Raw genomic sequence first — 22,558 nt, 5'->3', positions numbered from 1 at the left:
TGAAGTAAAAGAGATATTTTACTCTATCAACAAGCCAACAGCACATCCAAAAAAAGAAGGGGGGGAAAAACCAGCAAACTGGTCATCACTGCCAGAGTCCCTTCTGACAGCTCTTCTAAGATTACAAGAACTGCATGCCGCTGCATCAGCCTGCTGCACATTTCTACTTTGGCCTTTCTACATACTACAAACTGAAGAGAAGTCCAGATCACACCTTTAATCAGTTTAAGGAAGAAGTTACATGATGCGGCTGCCTGCGGCCAGCAGCAGCACCACAAACATGCTTTTCCACTCCTGTGCTGATCCAACCACCCAACGCCAGGCAGGAAGTTCCCTATGCTCCAGTCCCGGAGCTGCAAAAACCAAGTTTCTGCTTTTCTCTTGTGCATCTCCAAGACACAGATGTGAATTGGACAGGGAAGACTGCAGTGGCACTTTTTCCCTTCATCATAACGCTCTTCAGCTAGAAGCCACATAACCAAGCATCTGCTATTCTGCAGTAGAAAGAAGTCATTATAAGCAAAATTAAGTGGTGCAACTGGGGGTAGAGGGAGAAGGCAGTAAGAAAAACTAATGCTACAGTCTTACCAGCCTTAAAGGTTTAGAAATATTTGCAGTTGTCTCACTTAGTGACTCAACTACAACCATGACTCAACCAAACTTTATTGGCTATTGTCATCATTTTTAACACGGAAAAAAGCAAATGCATGTGTAAAAGCATTATTGTTTTCAGTTTAAAATACTTAATAATTTATTATATGCAGGAAAATAGCAAAGGAATACTGATATTTTAATTCTACATGTCCAGCAAAAATCTAACCTCAAGTCACCTTTTTAATATATTTTTTTAAAAAAACTTATTTTATATATATGCTGACATAAAAGCTCTTTGAACAACTTATAGCAGATACCATTAACAGAGTAAAAATATTTATGGTAACCTTTTCACTTCTTAGGAAGCAAGTCAGGGGCTTCAGAACCTTCCTTAAAAAAAAAAAATGATAGGCCTTTCAAATTTGAAAGAGACCGCAGATGCAAGACTACAATCCAGATTGCCCCTTATAAACCTGTGTTTATACCTGCCTGTGTTCGCTGTGCACTGCTTCACAAAAGCATGTGAAGCTTTCCTATTGCTTCTATGTCATTACAGGCATTAAGTATGGAAGCTTAACTTCTTTATGTCAGACAAAAACTTATAGCATAAAGAAGTCAACATATTCATGAATCATGTTAAAGTGATCATGCAGTTCAGGGCTGAGGACAGACTTCCCCCCCCCCCCCCCCGCTTCATTTCTCCCCTCCCAGTGACAATACCCAGGCACCTCCTACCAAATTAGGCCATCTGGTCACCTGACAGCTATAAATAGTAAACAGTCAGATAACACTGTTTAAGAGATTAACAATACTCCAGCATTCACAGGTTTTTTTGGTTTTTTTTTTTTAAATCTTAGAAGCTGAAAGAATGTTGTAGTTGTGCCCAATGACAATTAAACAAAATTCCTATCTCAGATTTAACCCACCTGCACCCATCCTCCGCACTATGATATTAAAAGACCAGCCATGTATTTAAGTGGCTATATATCTGTTGTATAGAGAATATACATTCCTGTGAAAGAGCTTAAAGTCAACAAGAAAGAGTGGATTTGTTTAGAACCCCTAGAACTGCTTTAGGTTAAGACAGTCAGGAATTGATTGAAAATCTGGTACAAAAGGATAAAAATACTAAACATTCTTAAAAATGAGACAGTATAAAACATTTTAAAATCCATATATTGGATTTCAAACATTAGATTAACTCGGCAATGTTTGTAATAATTGAAGTTATCTGAGAAATCTGATTTATTTTTTTTTTTATACCTAGATGAAAGGAGGTTTTCATTAGAATTAAGCTTTCCAGAGTTCATACTGGTGGTCAGGAGGCTAGAATGTGAAAGATTTTTAAGATGACTTAAGATCACACTTACTGTTAAGGTAATTCCACTGATAAATCAAAGAAAAGGAAACTATACGTAATTTACTATAAAGGAGTTGCAACTATTCTGTAACACACACAGAACACCAATGAGTAACAACAGTATTTCAATACATTCCATGTTTACAGAGAAAATGCTGAGTATTAAACTAAAGAAAAGCACTAACAATCAATCAAAATCTGCTTATGGTGTAAGGAGTCTTTTTGACCAAAGCAAGATGTCCAGCCTGAACTTACTTACATTATATTTCTGATAACATCAGCATAAAAGTTAAATATTCTTTTAGTTATGACTTGGTCAATAAACTGTTTTGAGCCTACCTTTGCAGTATTCTCTCTCATACATATCATATTTCACATAATGAAAGAGTCTGTTTCTACATAGGCACATTTTATAGTAAGACTGAATGGCAGCCTGGTTTTTAAGAGCTTTCATGGCAGTTAAATTCTAAATAATGTCCTCTCCCTCTGAACAACAAAAAAAATAATCGCAGAATAAGCAGGACGTGAACTTTCCCAACATTTCCTCCACATTTGTTATACTCTACCCAAAATGCATCCAGTGACTGATATGCCATTTCTGTTACTGACCAGGAAAGTTTGATACTTGGCCCATCTATACAGCTAAAGTCATAATGACAGCCTAAGATGTACCAGGATTAAGACATCTGAAGATAGGAGGCATGCAAAGGCATAACATCAAGCCGAAGTCATGGGCAAAGACACCGGATGTATTTTAACAGAAGACCACAACTCTCCTTGAAGTCAGCTTTGGGATCCCAGAGCCAAACACTCCACTCATTCAGGAAATAGTGTTTATGCCAGTCTGAGAAATTACAGTTTATTCAACTCCAAGTCACCTCATGAATAAGATGAAATAAATAGACTTCAGCTTTTTCTGGACCACCCTTCTTCAGGTGTATTATCATCCAAAAATAAGATTAGCTTAAACTTTCTAGACTAGTGTTCTGCAGGAAACAAAGCTAAAGAAACTATGATAATCAGTAACCTACCCACAACTGATAGTAATAAACTTACAACTCCAAGAGCAATTTCTCAGAGGCAAGTGTAATTCAACTATCATCTTTGTAGCTTCACAGCATACTACCCATACTTCATGGAACTCAGTCAGTTCTATTATTTACAGGATGAATTTAGCTGCCCAACTTTCTCCAAAATACCGACAGCCTTTTTTTCACCTCATGTTAATCATTATGGCATCTTACACACATCATTATGTCTCAATAGCAGTAGTATTTTTCACGATTTTATTTTGTAATGACCTCCTGACAAGTATAGCAGTTTAATGTTAGCTATCAAATGCCATTGCTGATTTAGATCCACCTCGAGAGGGGCCACTTATATTCATTACAAGTGGCATAAGTTATACAAGCACAGATAATGGATACTAGTATTTATACTTCATTATAATCATTTGTGCAAACAACTCATTAGTAGTATTTGAAAAGATGTGAAGGGCTATGTAAAATGCTAAGCATGAACTGCAAGCTGATAATGCAATTCAGATAACAAGAAATCCATTTCAGTTCATCTACACGTCTACTTCACAATCTAAATTGGAAGCATTAGACATAAAAAACTACTTGGTAAACAGTTCAATTCCTTCCCTCTCCCCAGTTCATCCACACAATTCTTTCCAGACAAGTACTTCACACACTGGTTTTTTCCACATGTAACTATTTTGATTATTAACATTAATTTTGCAAAACTTTACTGGATCATCATCAGATGTACTTTTCAGAGGATTTTGCAACATGCTACCTTAGTGGTAAAGTAGAGGAAGAGCCTAATTGTCCTTAATCCTCTATTTAAAATAGGTTAGATGAAATCCTCTTTCGACTGAAGCAAAGAGATTAGTCAGTGCCACCAGGAAAAAGAAACACTATTCCCCCCTCACCCTGACCAGTATCTAGATGAGTTTAATGATTAATGAAGGAAACAAGTTAGCCAGTCTCCTATTTCAAAAAGGGAAATGAGCCTGCAAGGAAGAGCAGAATAAATGGAAAAGTGTTCCTATGAAGTCTCCAAATTCTAAGTTTTCATGCTTGTAGTAACTTCCGTGACAACACAAATAAGAATAAGCATCCCAGAACACAGCTTCACAGTATACCTCAGTAACCAGACAGAAGAGCTAGTATGACATCCTTTTAAAAAAAAAATACCAATACACATCTGGATCCTTAGTAAATCTTGGCATAATTCTTGACACTGACAAATGAAGCACATACAATTTCAGGAAGTACATGTGCACACATCAACATGTGAACGCATGTGCCTGTAAGCAGGTGGAGGAATAAAGGGGGGAATTGGTGTAGCAGAAGCAGCAGCAGTGTAGAATACTGTTAAGTAACAAGAAAAAAAAACAACGCTAAGACACAGTCATTATAGCCTTATGTCCACACCCAGTTTTCTTCCTGTGACATAGTAATTTTATTACCTGAAAGCATTAAACTGCCCTTACAACATCTCTCTATGGAAGAGCTGGGTAATACTCTCATCCCTGTCCTAAGGAAAGACGAATGCACAAAGACATTAACATCCAGATCTGCAAAGATATTTAGGCGCTTTAACAGCCTGTGGTCTTCTGTGATGTTCCAAACAAACTCCCTAGCCACTGGCTCATCTCAGTCTCTTCGAATAATCCAGGCTAGGCTGCCAGTTTCTTCCTAGAAAGAGTGCATTTTTAATATAGCGTCACAAATACTCAACGCTTACAAAATTAAAATCAAAGTTAAATTGAAAAAAACCAACCAAACCAAAACACTTTTCATGATGACTCAGAGCACGTTTGTGCCACAGGCTTCTCAGAGTCATTACTGAGAGGGAATTAAAGAAACAACTGGTGTCTGTGTGATACAGAAAAAGAATCCTTGGTTTGCCTTGTCTACCTGCAGCTGTTGCCATGGCAATTATAGCAGAGAAGATAATAGCATTCCAGTGTCATTCTACCTCATAGCTCAGGATGAACTTCAACTGAAATGTCCCTTGACAATTATACAAATAGAAATACTACATTATCCTCTGTAATGGTAAACCAGTAGAATAAGAAGCATTATTCTGTAAAAATATAATCTGACTAAAAGACTTACATGAGGAGAGACAGGCTATTTTGCCCAATAAAAACCCAGTAAAGTTGAATCTAGTTGCATAACAGGTGCTAAAACATCTGCTCAGTCTTTTCTGTGGCGCAGTTCAGCCTTGGTTTCCTCTCCCTGCCATACCTGCACGTGACATGGAGGATGCATCTCACTGTCAATTAGATTGCAGCTCCTCAAAAAACACAACTGTTTTCTAGTCACACTTAAACCTAGTTAGGTTAAACAAGTTTATTACCCCCATCTTGACAACACAAACAGTAGCCACCTATGATATTCGTGGAATGTTTTACTTGTCAGCTCAGTTACTGTTTTCTAAGTGTTTCAGGTTTAGAAAGCAGATACATTAGAAAATCCCATTCCACCTTGCCACTTTTCTTGTTTCAAGTACTACTGCAAAGAACGAATGAGAAATGATGATCAGGGATGTTAAGCTATAAATGCACTACGCTGTACGTTGCCCTCTTCCATTCCCAAAAACGATTTTGAAAAGGCTTCCTGCTATCAGTATTGATACTCTGGTGCTTTAGAAAAGGCATAAAGGCAGAACAATATTAAATCATTTAAAAAAATAATCAAAACACATGCTATCAAAAGACAAAAGCAACTATGCAATTCTTGTCTCAGAAGAGACAGGCATTTTTGATGCTAAAAATGTCAAGGTTAAGAGTTCTTGATCTATTTTAAGTCACTGAAATACTTCTACAATTTAGATGCTCCAAAAGCAATGTTTTCTACTATCAGAGCGCGTCTGATGAGTGCAGATGAGCAATATTTTGTAGTCAATAGCAACCAGCATGTATTATGTACTCTGGCTTCCTTTAAGTGAGCTGTTTTACATACACAATGTCCTATTTTCATTTGTTTATTCTCAAAAGAAAAAGGAAATAATGTTTTTCTTGTGTAAATCAGTTAATCGATGGGGTAGGGGGAAGGGACAAACAAAGCCCATGCAATTCTCCATGTTTATTGCCCCTCAGCAATAAATAATTGATGGGGGAAGGGAAAGTGTCTGGGGGTTTTTTTTGGCCTCAAATTATACTGAAACATCTTAAGAGTATGTTACAAAACCAGAATGAACACAAGAAGAGTCACTACTAGCACACAAGAGCTAGTTAGATTTGCAGAAGTGACAAACCCTGACAGCCACACTCGATGTTCAGCAGAATTAACTTCCGAGGGAAGCTTTCAAACTTTGCCTTTTTTAAATGACAAGCTGAAATGTATGAAGGCAGCACACCATACAGACTCCCCTCCCCACCCCCCCACCCCAAAAAAAAAAAGGCAATTAGGAGAATAACAAAGCAATGGTGCTTGAGGAAACAGGAATTCAGAAGCTACCCATGCTATTAGACACACTCTGTCACAACTTCCATACCAGAACGAACTGGTGCCCACAGCGAAGCAGATATGCGAGAAGGGAAGCATCTCAGGTTTCAAGAAAACATTGTGACACACTGACTTCCACAAGAGATAACAAAAATGCATTACATATCAGGTATAGACACAAACACTTCAGAAATGCAAGTTACCAATTGCTGACCTGTGAATACAGGCATAGCCCCTATTGGGAACATCTTTTGTACAGTCAGAACAATTTGCAGACAAAGAGTCAGTATATAAACGTATTTGCATGATATTTAAAAACAGCTTAATATTTTGTCAAATTATATTCCTGGAGTTAAAAACAAACAAAAAAACCCACAAACTGACTTACAAAAAGTGACAGCTAGGAAGAAAACGGTGTTTATTTTAGCAGGCACCCTAAGAAACATCTAGACAGTACCAGTTTGATACCAGTCAGCAAGGGTGCAGAGAAAGCTGAATGACTACAAGCAAGAACTGGAATGCAAGGGTATCCTCATATGTATTAACTGAACTTAGATTAAAAACAGTAAGTCATTCAAAACACTTGATAAATAGACTGTTGGTTTAGACACAAATAATTCCAGACTACCAACATTTACCAAGTCTCCAACTTTCAGGTCAAAGAAGTTATCAACCTTTGCTGTATCAAAGCTAGGTAAATGGAGAAAAAAACCCTAAAGCTCAAAATTTATTTATTTAAACTAAGACTACATACACAAGTAAAATAATACTTAGGAAATCTAATTAGAAAACAGTTTTAGAATTATACTGCCAATAAAAATGACAAAAATGTCTAAAGAGATAACCAAAAGCCGCAGGCTGCCATGAAATTTAACAGAGAACTTGCTAAAAACTCCTAACATAACTTCCTGCTAAGGCCAATCACCTTCTCAAACTATCATCAAAGTTGACCCACTTCTATAAAAGTGAAAATAAAGCATCCATTTGTAAACTCATTTATTTCAACCTCCCAAAAAAAGATTTTTTCAGAAACATCTGAAGAACTAATAGGCCAGAAGTTTCCCAGAGGCCAGAGCTGTAATAAATCACCGTTCCTTCTGGAAGCGAATCTTATCTGCTGCTGCACACATTTAGAGATATTTACACTAGCAACAAATACTTAACATCCAGATTTGTAATCCTGAAGTAACAGAAGAACATAAAAGAGAAGGGGCAATAAAGTGACAAGATCTCTAAATATAATACAGGCAAAACTGTTCATTAATACAGACCTCTGACCCACTAGTATTTGTTGTACAACCCAAAGCTATCAACCTGGGCAGGAGCATTTACTGATGAGGGCCAGCTGTCTTACAAATACAGAACAGACTGTCACCATAGGCTGCAAGATGTTTAGCAACCATTTAGTGTCCAAACAAACATATGCTAAAGAGTGACATTTTTCCATATTGCCCAGATATACTCAAATCCATGATATTCAGGAATATCCAAATCCACATTCAGCCATAAACAGCCATCGTGAAAAGACACATGCACCTGTTTTATTAAGGAAAGTAAATTTTCATTTAATGAAAGATGTAATCAAGACTTGTTTTAAGAATATTAGCCATCTCTTGACTATAAAGAGGAAGAACTTCAGAAGTATGGCAAGAAATAAGCTACCAGAGAAAAATAATGCAACCGCAGCTATATGGGCAAAACACATTGCTTAATGATATCCACACAGTGTCCCAAATAATGTCACTATAAAACAGATGCTAATCTTGTATGGACACAGTTTTAATTATCATTGTATGTTTGTTTTTTCCCTAAATAGCGTACTGCTTAACATTACGCTAACAAGTTCCTCTCATTACTGAGCACACAGCAGGCTCTGCATGACACTTACAGGACAGTACACACCAATTCTGTATTCTCAGGCTGTGCAGCTGCCCTCCCGCGGGTAGCACACATCCTCTGGGGAACGCATAAACAATCCAAGGAGAAGACAGAGAAAAGCATGTTGTCTGATGCAAAAACAACATCCAGAAAAAGAGGTTATATTTTCACAGAGTATGTGTCAAACAGTATAGCCCTCCCAAGGCAATTTTCATGCTACCCCACATAGCTATTATTTCCATTCTCTGAGAAAGTAAATTAAACAATACAGTTGTCAAAATTGACCTTATTTATCTTATTGTAGAAGGCTTATTTAGATTCTGTGGTTACACATAATGGAAAAGTTGTATATAAAGATGTTTCTATTTCATTACTTAAAGATACCTCTTACTATAGCTCATGCTATAGTTTTAGGCAGTTAAATATAAAGAATAATCTCATTAGATGCAGTTAAAAAAAGTTACGTTGCTATATTTCAGCTTGAAGGATCACAAAGTATTTAGAATACTACACAGAATTTCATGTCAGCTGCTCTGCAGTGAAACAAACACCTTTTATATAGAAAGTTATTCTTTACCAACAGTCCTAAAAATTGTGTATGGCTGCAGTAATGGTAAGGGGAAATAAAAGCTGAAGTGAAAAAAAAAAAAAAAGAGACATTTGCAGGGTGTGTATAAAGAGGTAGAACAACAGACAGTCAAATTAGAAATTTAGTAAGAGAAAAATATCACCACCTCTGTCCTTCTAAGAGGCTACACCATCTCTTGGTGAAGAGATACGAACTACAATGTAAGTAGCATGCTGAACATGCATCTTATTCAATGCACATCAATGAACTGTTCCAACGCCTGGAAGATATAAAGACAACACTCAATGCAGGTAAAACAGCAGACAAATATTTGAAAATGCTGACCAGGAAACTGACTTCAATTTGAACTGACAGCACCCAGTCATCATTACACTTCCATAGGACCTTGGAGATACGTGCTATTTTGCATTTCTTCAGGACAATGACTTCAACAACTGTAAGGTAAACGGGGAAAGGACAAGAACTTATGCTTTTTATAGTACAGGGAAAGGAAAACTATGCAGAACTCTTAGAAACCATTGGAAGTCTCCATTCATACAACACATACCAACCATTTTTTATCCCAAGATCATACCATACCACTGGCAGCTCCCAGCTACCTAAAGAGTATCTCCAGCCTGCATCGGCCAGGGTTCTGAGGATAATCCAGGGACCAGTCTACTCTGGGAAGGTCCTGCAGCTGAACAAGTCCAGGACACAACTTGCAGAACAAAAACTCATAGTTCTAGGACCCTGAACATTGAATAGTTTCAGTATAAATTTTAACTGAACCCAAGCTTGAGCTTACTTTGATATAAGCACAAGATGGACTTATCCTCTCTGACTCTCCTGCAGAAGTGTCATTGCCTTGTCTCCCTTATTGAAAAGCAGCTTGGGAAGAGGGAAGCACTTGTGAAGCATAGTTGGTGTGCGAACAACTACAGAGTGATACTGCTGATGTGTGTGTGCTGCTCATATACAGCAGTCAGTTTCGGGCCCAGCATTCAAACCATTAATGTTCATTTTCACTGCTGTAGCTGTATAAAAATATCTGAACCATGCAGATAAAAAAACAAAACAACAAAAACCAAAAAACACACAACACACACAAGCATCAGCTTGTCAGATCTTAATGGCCTTACTCAAATGATAAGCACAAATTTACTTACAGCAGCTTTTTTCAAAATGATCTTCCCTTGGAAGAAAGGATTCAAAAATGATCTTCCCTTGGAAGAAAGGATTCAAAATTAAGAAACCAAAAGAATGCAAAAGAACAAGAAGTAACAGGTGAAAATATACAAGGCAGCCTGGAAAAGCTAGGCCATTATCTAGACATAGCCTATTGGCATACATACAATACAGAAAGTAGTGTGATCTAGGAAATAGGAACAATTCCTCACATGGGATATAATAATGTTTCATTTAGCTATTAGCCCGCTGAATTACTCTCATCAGCAGTGCAGGAGGGTGATGACAGCCCACAACTTAAAAGCTCAAGTGCCTTATTTTCAGCATACTGTCTTCTCATGTACATCGTCATCTTGTAAAATAACCTTCGTAGTTACTCTTGAGACTGTTTCTTTCATATTTGACGCTTAAACCTACTTTGAAAGAGAAGTTAGCAATCATGTTATGCAGAAGAGATATGGAGACCACAGTATGCTCTGTGCGCAATGAATGTGCTATTTTGTACAGACTCCACATGCAAGCACAAAGAATATCTTAAACTGAATCCAACAGTTAGATCAGCGCTGACAGATCACTACACCCAAACTGATCCTGCCTGCTTCCAAACAGAGCTCAGCACAGTTTGCCTGAGCTTTCCATATCCACAAAGACTTCTGCTTCTCTTATACCTCATTATATTCTGAGCATTCTCCTCCTTTCCTCAGGGCCACTTTCTAAGGATCCATATATCCACAGCTGCTTTCAGTACTCACCTCTCCAGTCTCTCCTCAACCCACAGAATACTCTAATGTGAGCAAACAAAAAAATCGAGTCATTTTTTACCTCTGCCGTTTTTCTTTGCCTGTACTTAAAGAAGAAAGTTCACCCTGTATTACCTGGCAATAGCTCTTGACACGCACAAAACTAAGTGTATTTACTTTTGCTTGGTCAGAGCACAAAAGTTTCCTCACTTACAGTATTTCCTCACTCACAGTACTTCCTGCATGGGAAGAAAAGGTATATCTATTTGGAAATTCCAACTATCCTTCCCCACCTTTTTAAGATTCCTTCTACACTCAAAAGCAGAAATTTGCAGTTTCCTGGTATCGGTGGTCCCCAACCCCTATATTGTGCAACCCTGCACTTACTGACATACCACCTATTTACTAAAGCCATTATCCTGAACACTTGTTAGGGGTTCAACGAAACCAGATTTGCATTGACACACCTCACCCTACACTTGGCTCCACTCTAACGCACTACTGATTTGCTTTTTCAGGCGGTACGTGTGGGGGGAAACATGCTGACCAACAAGCAACATCAACTCTCTTTTCCCAAAGTACACCAAGTTTAGCGTTCTTGAATCTTACCATGCACACCTACAAAAAACTTGGGACTATTCCAGCCATTCGTCAGTGTATTTAAATTGTGGCAATTCCACAAAGCGCAGCTTGACTGACACAATATAAGAAGGAGAAAGAAGAGGAAAAAATAAAAAAAACCCTAGAGGTTTTATCCGCCCTGATAACTACGTATCTCAGCACACTGTAAATTACAGTGTTTTGAACTTAGGTCAACCCGTTCTGGTTTCGCGAAGGACAGCCCCGCAGCTGCCTACACGAGGAGGGGGCTGCAGGGAACCCATTAACAACCGCTCCGTTTACACGGAAAATCACGAGCCCCCCAGCCCTCCCCGGGCCGCCGTGCCAGTCACGGGACCGCCAAACTCCTGACCGAGTCCTTTCTGCAAGCCCGGGGGCCACAAGGCGCTGCGGAGCCTCACACGACTCCCGCTCGTTCGCAGTCCCCCAGCTTCCCCTCCGCCTCACCGGGCGGCGGGGGGCTCTCCCACCCTCCGGGGGACGAGCTGCACTTGGAGGGGTAGCCCTGGAGAGACGGCTCTGGGGCCAGGGGGCCCCGCCGGGACGGGCCCGGCCAGCGGTACTCACGTATCGGCTCACGAGGGTCCGGAGGAGGCTGCAATCCATGGCGGGCGGGCGGCCGCCACTGCCCGGGCCCTCAGGACCGCGCCGCCGGGTGCTCGCCGGTGCCGCCGGGCTCCCTGGCTCGCCTCACTTTCCACATGCAGGGAGCCGCGCTCGCCCCGCCGGACGGCTGTCACCCCGCCCCGGCGCTCGCCGCTGTCCCTCCGGCTATGCCATGTGCCCGCCGCCGCCGCTGCGGCGCGGCGCCCCGCGGCCCCTCATGCCCCCCCACCCGGCGGCGTCGCCGCCGCCGCCACAACACTTTCACGGAGGGGAGCCGGAGAAGGAAGCCGGCCGGTTCCGTGAAGGGCTCGCCCAGCTCCCGCCCCCCGCGCGGGACCGCACAGGGATTTATCCCAGCGGGCGGGAAGGAAGGAAGAGCGGGGGGGGGGGGGGGGGGGTCGCCCTCGTGGCCGCTCCCCCTCGCGCGCGCGGACCCGCCCGGTACCGGCCCGGCTCGCGCCGCTCCCGCTTTGATCTCGCCGGGCGGCCCCGGCAGCCCACGTCACGCGCGGGGCGGGCGGGCATGCGCGCGCCGATACCACCTCCCTCTCCCTCCGCTTCCCCTCCCCCCGTCTTTTTTGCACATGGGGCGGCGCGCGAGGCTGCCTGCAGCCGTTAACGGCACCCCGGTTGGGTACCGTCCGTGCTGGTGGCTGGCTGAGGGGTGAGCGGAGGGAAGGGGGAGGATAAAACCTGATGAGAGGAGAAAAGCGTTTAAAAACTTCCTTTCCCCCGCTCCTCCCTGCTGCTGCCTGCCCATGGTGACCCCCGTCCCCGTCCCGCCCGGCCCCGTTGCCTGCCGCGGGATGGGAGAAGGGAAGCGGGCGCCCCACGCCAGGGAAAAAGGGGGAAGGTGAGGAGGCAAAGAGCAACAGGGAGCGGCCGCCGTGCCCTTCCGGGGAGCTCCGGGGTGGAGGTGTTGGCGCCCCGCCGGCGCCCAGCCCGCCGCCGGTCCCGGGCACCGTCGGGACGAGAGGCGGCCTCCCGCGGATGACCCGGGTGAGGGGGCGCTCGGTCTGCTCGGGCGGCCCGGCGTTAGGCGTTCCTCGTGTTAGACCGCAAATACCTTTAAATAAACTGTTACCGGCAGGTCAAAATTGTATTAAAGGTAAAATCTCCTTCGCACGGCCCTGCCCGTTTTATTTTTTAAGTTACCTGAAAGAAGACCTTTAAAGGCCTTTGTTTTCCTCAGCTGTTGTGTTTTCCTGCCATTCATACCGAAGGACTCGCTCAAGTTTGCAAGGATCTTGTAGGTAGCCTCTGATAATTTGTGTATGACTCTGTATGACTTAATAGAAAACCAAGACTTTAAGCTAAATACGTTCTCCACAGTTAATCGGAACTTAGTAATGTCATAAAATTCAATATTTTACTAAAAGAGTTAAGTTTAACAAAAGCAAACAAAATCTAAAGCGTTTTACACTTATGAAAATCCATTCCCTCATTTAGCAGCAGTCACATAAGCTGTTCTTTATCACCTAGCTCATGGCCAAGACTCTGTAATTTTTGCTCCTTTGTTTTTTGTGTTGACACAGTTCAGTTGTTCTCTGGACAACATAAAATCTTCTAACCTAAAGAGTATCTGAATTTCTAATACAACTAACATACATGGAAAAAACAGATTACGCTATTTGAGATCGTCACATAAATGCTAAGGGAAAGGACATGTGACTGACTCTTTACAGGTCACCTTTAATTTAGATGCATTATATATGTTCAGCATTTTTTATTACTGGTTAGATTGCAAAATGCATAATTTAATGTGCAGTAAGTGCAGTGTGGTCAAGCTAATGTTGCTGTTCAAACCCTAAAGTGATGTTGGTCTAAAACCCAGTTTTCTTCATCTCAGTTACTACTTATAATTTATATTCATTTTGCAGCACCTTCCATTTTCATGCTCCTATTTACAGACGTAACACTTCTGTAACATAGGGGTTTGTAGTTACATTTTGCTTTCAAGAAACTATCACTGAAACTGAAAGGGAAAAAGGAATTAAAAGAGCTAGGAAACAACACGATTTTTTTCTCAGAATTTGCATTTCTGCATGAGTTAATAGAAAACTACTCTCTTATCTGTTTATTTACATGAACAATTAAATACTAAAATTACATTCTGTGTGCATATCATTACTCTTTAGGGAATTTGTTTATTATAAAAGCCATAAAGGAACCTCATTCATGAACATAAAGTGATAATATTATATCAAAATACACAGATTGTGAAGCTGAAACAAGAAATTTTTTCAGTTGCTTTTTAGGATAGTTCTCTGTCTAGCCATTCCATTTTCAAAGAATTTATGGAATATTCATACTTTGTAATATTTTTATGAGTTATTCCACTTTTAGTCAAACTTTGCCGTTTAATCAATCCAATGTCTTCAATGACATTGCTTCTTACCCAGACTTTGAATGAAAGCAAATTTTCAAATTATGCAGGAAACTGCTTTTCAAAGTTTTCTTTCTTTTAATGCTTTCAGTAGTTTCTTTCACCCAAATACCGCAGTATGTTTTCCACATAATTAAGTGTCATTTCTTCACAGAAGCAGGTAATGACTCCTGGAGGTTAAAACCTGCAGTGTCTGTACACTGTTTCCACTAGAGAAACTGCGCGAGGTGCCCACACTGCTCAGTGCAACGCACAGAGCATTCCTGAAGGGAAGGACATTCACTTGATGAGTCGGTGACAGTCAACAGCAGCTCAGCACTGAGTGTGATCATCACAGGGATATTTCTGAGCTCCTTGAAGCTCCGGTAACAAAGATGGGGCTGCAAGAACTGTTTTCTTCGGATCCAGAGCCTGGAGCCTGCTGGTGGGTGTAGGTCCCACCTGGATGCAAAGGTTGGCTGTGTTCCCTGAGGTGACAAGGAGACCACGGCTTCCACTCTCACTGACTTTTTTAGTCAAGGGCAGGGGGAAGGGACACACAAGCTCAGATTCGCATTTGCCATTTCCAGGCTGCTGCTCAAGCTAAGCTGAGCAACATCTTTCTGCCCTTCCCGTTGAGCCTGTGGCACTGTGCTGCCGAGAAAAGGAGCACAGCTGGATCCTGGGCACATATCGAGGTAAGATCCCAGTTGTCCTTTATGCCTGTATTTCCACAAAAAGGAAATCTAAATGTGCAGCCCAGGAAAGAGCACTGGTAAGCCCCTGAAAGTTAGCACAGCACATCCTTTGCTGACAGAGCGGTGTTTGTGCAGTGAGAACTGAGTGGCAGATATATATGGCTTTTTGGAGTGACGGGTTCCTCCAGGGTTAGTATGCAACTGAGCAGGGTGTTTCGGTCATACATTTAGACTTAGGTACCTCAAATCTGCCTAAATCAGGCTTAAGGTGCCTGAGTCCTTTATTGGATCTAGCCTGAAGTGACTTGCCAAAGGTCACATTGTGACTTAAGAGTCAAGCCAAAAGAGGAGCCTTGATCATACTGGCGTGGATCTGTTCTGCCTATTATGCAATGTTTCACTTTTAAGCAATTTATTAAACTAATCGTCTTCATCTTTGAATATGCCATCGCATTTATTTAACTCCTCATTTCTTGTTTTAAAAGTAAATTCCTAAAATTACCTGTATGCTGTCTCTACCTTGCATGACCTCCTTGTCTTTTCTAAATTTCTTGCATCTTTTCTGACTGCAGATTAAACCCCCTGTTCTCTTGCTCTCCGTTTCTCCTTCCTATTGTTACAGAATGATTCCTTCTGATCCATTACTGGCCTCTCAGCCTACCCCTACCTGCCCAGCTGAATTACCAAATGCTCTAGATCTTGCTACTTACCACAGAGTCTCATGTCCCTTCTGATTTACTTACTGTATCAATACAGCTCTGCTTGAAACATCCTGCTCGTTGTTTAAAATAGCATTAGACATCGAGGTGAATATGTTAGTGTGGAAGAGATTTACTCTTCTTGTGTACAGGTGTATTTTCTGCTACTTTGCAATGCTTATTGAGTTAACCTGTTTCATAATTGCAGTGAAAATGTTGAGAGACTGGTCCAAGGGCAGCAGCTCACGGAGGCAGTGATGCTCTGTGGTTTAGTCCACCTCAGCTTTGGAAGGTGGGAAGGCAGGATTTAAAGCTGGGCCCCAATAAAGTTATCATAGGCACAACGCAATAGAGTATACATTTATAATTCGGTTGACATCAGAGGCACTAGAGTTCTAGATTTTAAGATGGTTAACATCTATTTAGATTCCTGCTTCCTATTGCATTAGTGACTATGTACCTCTAGTAGTTCGGATCAAAGTGACTAAATACTTCTTGAAAAAACTGTAAGTGGTTAGAGTTGACTCGAGCATATGTGAGAACAATGTGAGGAGAGGGAAACAACAGAGATTGAAAAGCCATTAGTTGTGTGCAGGTCATCTGCTTGAGAAACTGCTCTATGCTTTGAGTGAAATCGCTTATCCTGCAGCGTTCCTGGCTTTTCCCCTACAAATATATCACTTCTTAATTGTGTCTCTCCCTCTGTTATATTTCTGAAAAGCTAATAAAAAGAACAACTTATCTTTCTTGCGTCTACACCATATATTTGAACTAGTTAATTTCTATTAACAAGAGAAATTATTCCCTCAGTGGAACAGATGTTTGTGCTTTGATCTATTGCAAATAATATTTCCCCAGATCCTTCTGAATATTGTTTGTCAAAAGAGATACCATCACTAGTTTTGAAGTCTTTGTTTCATGTTAAAAACATTTCACTGCCTGGTGTTTATGACAGATGTACTTCATTTGAAGAAGAATGTAATTAATGGTTATTGTGGTACTCAGAGGACTTACCTGCAGTAAGTTAACAAATTGAAGGTGAAGCCTAAGTGTGAAGCCAAAACAAGTAAAATGGCCGGCATCAAACCACCATGATGATGATTTCATTGGAAGTAGAGTGGCCAAAAGGACGGAGGATTAAGCACTGGAGATTGAAGATCACTTCACTCTTGCTTGACATTCTTTGTCTAGGTCTGTTTTTTTCCCAGAAAGTACATGTGAAACTAAGACATATTTCTGACTCTTTGACCTCTCTGTTTCTGACCGCTGGCGATAATGCATATCTTCTCTTATACTCAAAAGCTAAATGCACTGTCATTATGACAAAATGTAATGCCCACATCCTTGCTAGCAAAGGTGACCTTTGTTGTATAGTTTCTTAACAAAGTCTTCTAAAAGAACAGAGTTTGGCTTCTAGGTACCCAAGACGATCAAATAGATGTACGTCAGTTAAAATAATTTGGCTGCAATCTTCTGCCAGCTCAGGCAGTTCTCTGCAATTACAACCAAGATTTGTTCCTCTGCATTACCTGTGTATGTGTAACTTAATGAATCACAGGCAATTTTGGTCATTAGCAAATACATCTTTGCGAGAGATCCAGTCCCTGGCTGCTGCAAAGTAATCCTTTTCATCAGGAAAGGCACGGCATTCAGGAAGGTCTTACTAGTGACACAAAGCAGTAGAAGGTCCAGTCACGTGGACCGTTTGGAAGACTTGCCCCATCCCTGCGAAACAGTGTATTAAACTCATTAAAAGGAAACCCAGCCCCCACCAGAGGAAGCTTCTCTTGGGATGAAACGCTGCTGGCTGCCATGGTTACTAATGTGATCTTCCATTTACTCCCTTGTTCACTCACCTGCTTTCCCATTGAAACACCACAAACAAGTACCTTCAGAGATATTTGTTGTTGGAACAGTGACAAACCTCATTAGTGGCAGCCATGCATAACCAAAGAGAAAAAAAAAAGATACAAATGAGCTGCGAATAAACAGAAGAAAGGGAAGTGCTGGAATCTATAGGTATCGTGAATAATATTCTGTCCTTGCTGCCATGTGAACTTTGTGTTCTCTTTGCTTTGGATTTGCATTTACGTTAGTCTTGCCTTATGTCTCTATTTTACACTTCAGTGCCTCGACCTGGCGATGAAGTCCCCACAGTCAGACTCCTGTGACTATAGAGCTGAGTGCAGTATCAGGATCTAGATAAGGAGAGTATTCTGGTTTATTTTTGGTATCTTAAAGGGACAGAACATTATTTTGCTATTTCATTTTATTTTTGGTAGCACTTTGCAGTCTGGTTCCCACCTTTACATACAATTTTTTAATCTTTTTCATTGTTCTGATCAGCCTGTCTAACTGTTTAATGAGTTAGAACTCATTTAACATGGTGAAGCTGTCAAATTTAAAATAAATCACATGTCTTGGGGCTACTTTTTTTTTTTTAAATATCAAGGAATGGAGAAACAAGAGATTACTTTTTAAAAAATCACATGAAAATTCCTGTCATATTTCATGATAATAACCAGATGGACTCTTAGTACAACTAGTATTCACCATAACGTACTTCCAGGTTAGGCAATACTTTTGGACAATATTTTCTAGTGATAAAGGCAAGCATCTGATCCTCAAAAAGGATAGTAAATAAAAAGGATATCACTTTCTGGCTACTTTAATGTCATCTGTAAAATTACTTTTGTTCTGATGTAGCATTCAATCGAAGCTGAAAGAAATCTTTTAGTGGTTTGTTCTTTCCCACCAAATAAAGCTCTAAATATAGCAGTATCAGCATTCTGGGCTTCAAAAAAGCTGTGGTTCAGGTTTCTCAAGAATATCTGCTTTTTCTCATGACTGTGTCCAATTTGTTTTATAACTGTTTATTTAGGAAGCATGAGTAGTTACAAATCAATACATAAAGTACCAGAAATATTAAACACTACCAAAATGAACTTTTTGCTTAGATAAAAATGCTGCAGTGATACAGTCATCAGATTTTCCAGTTTGAAAGGTACAACCAGCTGGAGGACAAATGCCTAGGAAAGGGACACAGCGCTGCAGTCTCGGGCAACCTCACTTGTCCCACAGAGCATGGCCCGGGTACCTTTGCATCGTTCTGCTTTTCCCCTCAGTCCCGGTTATTCTTAGAAGCTGCATTCTCAGGCACTGGGAGTGGACACAGCAGGGGTAGAGTGGTGGGTGGGAGGAGGGTGTCCAGGCGGAGGTCCTTTCTTCACCCCTCCAGGCCTCCTGACAGCCCCCCGCAGGCGGTAGGGATGGAAGTAGGATGGATATGGTCCATATTCTTTTCTTTCCTGTAGGCGAATCCCAGGTGACAGTGACACAGGCTGCACCTCTTTCATTTCCTCTGTCCAAAAGACATCAGCATTTTCTCTCAGATTAGCAAAACTACCAATATTCCAAGAAATGTTTTCAAAATAATTTTTGGTGATGTTTTAAATATTAATGCTTGGCTTTTTCAACTGTATGTAGCTAGTATTAAAACCGGCTTCTACGGCCGCAGCTTATTCGATTGTGAAGTGGTTCTTTAAGATGCTGCTATGTTTTCCCTTACTGCAGCTCTGTCTGCCTGATCTTCTTGAGCACTGCAGAGGCTTGGCGTGATGAGCATCATGTGGCCTGGGAATCTTGCTGTGAGGGGACATGGTGAGACTTAGCGTTTTGTAGACAGAGTCAATGAAGTGTATGAGATCCCTGAAGCTTTCAACCATGACAACATTCAATTCCATCATGTCACTTGCTGTGAAATGTGTAATGGTCACAGTCATTGCTATTTTTTTCCTGTGGGAGTTTGCCTGTAGTTTCAGTAAAGTTGCTGTTACCAGTTTGTTTCAACTTGTCATTTGTATATTACCAGAAATTGTTTTAGTGAAGTAGGTAATAATAACAGGAAGAATGTTTCCTCCTGACAGAGAGGTGCTAACACAAACTTTTACATCCTTACAAAGGGGCTTATAAAAATAAAAATTAGAGTTGCATAAAAAGCCAAAAATAAAAATTATATTAGGGCTTCCATTGTCTTACCTTTCCTCTCCAGACTACAGCCTACATCTCTATATTATATATAATTACAAAAGTTTGAATTCCATGTTCTCCCATAACATTCCGCTCATTTAAGTCCTGTGGAGGGGAGCAGGAAGGGGAGCTAGGCTGGTATAGAGGCTGGTGTTCTCTGTGGACAGAAGTATTAATTGGTGAATCTGCGAAGGAACAGAGATCTTCTGGTCTCTTCACAGATTTTATAAGCAAGAGGAAATTTGTGTAGCTTGCTGAGAGTGCAGAGGTAGATTTGTATGACTACGAAAGTAGCTTGCTCCCACACAGTGTGTGTGCTTTTGTTGTACTGGGAATTTGGTTTTTTACCATGTCTGTCTATTTCACATAATGGGCATATGGATTCCATGCTAATTGGAAAAGGATTAATAAACCATGGAGACAGCATTCATGCCTTTGTCATGATACTTCCCAAAGCTGTCAGTTCTGAAAGCAGGAAACCCACCTGAGTTACAGCTGAGTAGGGAGGATAGCTGCTCAACAACATCTACAGGGTGCGAAAAGCCTGGTGAGGGACAGATTTTGTCAAGAGTCTGTGGTTTGCAAAGCACCCGTCTCTTCTGAGATGTTAAGCCTGTGCAGACTGAGATGACTTGTTCTGAGGAAGCTCATGTTTCCATGTAACTGGGCTTAAGTTCTGGTTAAGCAAAACGAAGCTTTTCCTCACTTTGTGTTTACTCTGATTCTAACCTGAGATGTCTGTTTGCCGGAGCAGGCTGTCCTGGCAAAGGAAATCAGTTACCATCCTGTCAGTGGGTGGAAGTCTCTGCTGGACTCAGGCAGCGGCTACTGAAAGAGATTTGACTTTCTAGTGTCCAGAAATGTGGGACAGAATAAAATACCTTTAGCTGGGAATTATTTGAGGGGAATTGATGCTTAATAGCAGTGAACTTACGGTGGAGGTAGATAATACTGCCAGAAACCATTTAAGAGGGATGTATCTGGTAGTAAGCTAAATACTATGATTAAGTGCCACCAACAGTATTTGATGCTCTATAAATAGAGACATATACTAGGGCAGTCCTGCAGCAGCCATTCAGTGTTGACTGATTTTAAGACAGTCAAGGCAACTGTTGTTTTACCCCTTTTTCATACTACTGCTTCTGCAAAGCTGGCTGGTGCTGGAAGAAAGGGCCGAAGTGCGTCAAGTGCATGATTTGTATCCTCCACAACTAATGCCTTAACAGCCCCAGGTGAAAGGAGAGAACACAAACTATCTTATTTCTTGAGTATGCCTCTTACTTTGGTTTCCTGAAATAATTGTTTACTGGCAGTTTACTGCCTCAAATTAGGCCACCATTACAAATATAGACCAACACAGCTGTAGTCACTCCTGATCTCCAGTGAGGCAACAGTCGTATTATTATAGCATCATCACACAAAAACCTGGGTTCGCTTTTCTGTAATCACAGAATCACAGAATGGTTCGGGTTGGAAGGGACCTTAAAGACCATCTAGTTCCAACCCCCGCCATGGGCAGGGACACCTCCCACTAGGCCAGGCTGCTCAAAGCCCCATCCAGCCTGGCCTTGAACACTTCCAGGGATGGGGCATCCACAACTTCTCTGGGCAACCTGTTCCAGTGCCTCACTACCCTTAGAGTAAAGAATTTTTTCCTGATATCCAATCTAAATCTACCCTCTCTCAACTTCAGGCTGTTACCCCGTGTGCTATCATAACACTCCCTGATAAAGAGTCCCTCCCCATCCTTCCTGTAGGCCCTCTTTAGGTACTGGAAGGCTGCTATAAGGTCTCCCCGGAGCCTTCTCTTCTCCAGGCTAAACAACCCCAACTCTCTCAGCCTGTCCTCATAGCATAGGTGCTCCGGCCCTCTGATCATCTTCATGGCCCTCCTCTCAACCCGCTCCAACAAGTCCATGTCCTTCTTGTGGTGAGGACTCCAGAGCTGGACGCAGTACTCCAGGTGGGGTCTCACCAGAGCAGAGCAGAGGGGCAGAATCACCTCCCTCGACCTGCTGGCCACACTTCTTTTAATGCAGCCCAGGACGCGGTTAGCTTTCTGGGCTGCAAGTGGGCATTGCCTGCTCATGTTGAGCTTCTCATCCACGAGCACCGCCAAGTCCTTCTCCTCAGGGCTGCTCTCAAGCCATTGTCCGCCCAACCTGTATTTTTGCCTGGAATTGTCATGACCCAGGTGCAGGACCTTGCACTTGGCCTGGTTGAACTTCATGAGGTTCGTACAGGCCCACCTCTCAAGCCTGTCAAGGTCCCTCTGGATGGCATCCCTTCCCTTCAGTGCGTCGAGTGTGCCACACTGCTTGGTGTCATTGGCAAGCTGCTGAGGGTGCACTCGATCTCACTGTCCATGTCACCGACAAAGATGTTAAACAGCACTGGTCCCAGTACTGACCCCTGAGGAACGCGACTCATCACCGGTTTCCATGTGGACATTGAGCCATTGACTGCAACCCTTTAAGTGCGGCCATCTAGCCAGTTCCTTATCCACCAAGTGGTCCATCCATCAAATCCATGCTTTTCCAATTTAGAGACCAGGATGTGGTGCGGAACAGTGTCGAACAATTTGCATAAGTCCAGGTAGATGATGTCAGTTGCTCTCCCCTTATCTACCAATGCTGGGGCAACACCATAGAAGGCCACCAAATTTGTCAGGCATGATTTGCCTTTGGTGAAGCCATGTTGGCTGTCACCAATCACCTCCTTATTTTCCATGTGCTTTAGCAGAGTTTCCA

The 22,558-nt window shown here is 41.7% G+C and overlaps 1 protein-coding gene across 6 annotated transcripts in view; it reads right to left on the bottom strand.

Moving 5' to 3' along the window:
• ATP11A (ATPase phospholipid transporting 11A) overlaps positions 1–12,442 on the bottom strand; it is a 126,848-nt gene extending 114,406 nt beyond the window's left edge. For 5 of the 6 annotated variants that reach the window (XR_008465939.1, XR_008465925.1, XM_054198526.1 and 2 more), the window contains exon 1: positions 11,980–12,442. Coding sequence is in view for 4 of the 6 variants with exons in the window: in XM_054198526.1 (XP_054054501.1) it covers positions 11,980–12,018 (39 nt within the window). In the remaining 2 variants the exon portion in view is untranslated. The remainder of the gene's footprint in view (positions 1–11,979) is intronic. The other variant, XM_054198515.1, reaches the window with a different exon arrangement.
• Between the last annotated feature and the right edge of the window lie 10,116 nt (positions 12,443–22,558).

The sequence above is a fragment of the Rissa tridactyla genome, chromosome 1, assembly GCF_028500815.1.
Source record: "Rissa tridactyla isolate bRisTri1 chromosome 1, bRisTri1.patW.cur.20221130, whole genome shotgun sequence".
Classification (NCBI taxonomy): Eukaryota; Metazoa; Chordata; class Aves; order Charadriiformes; family Laridae; genus Rissa; species Rissa tridactyla.
Note: the sequence above shows the minus strand (reverse complement) of the source record. Positions and strands in the feature narration are given on the sequence as shown.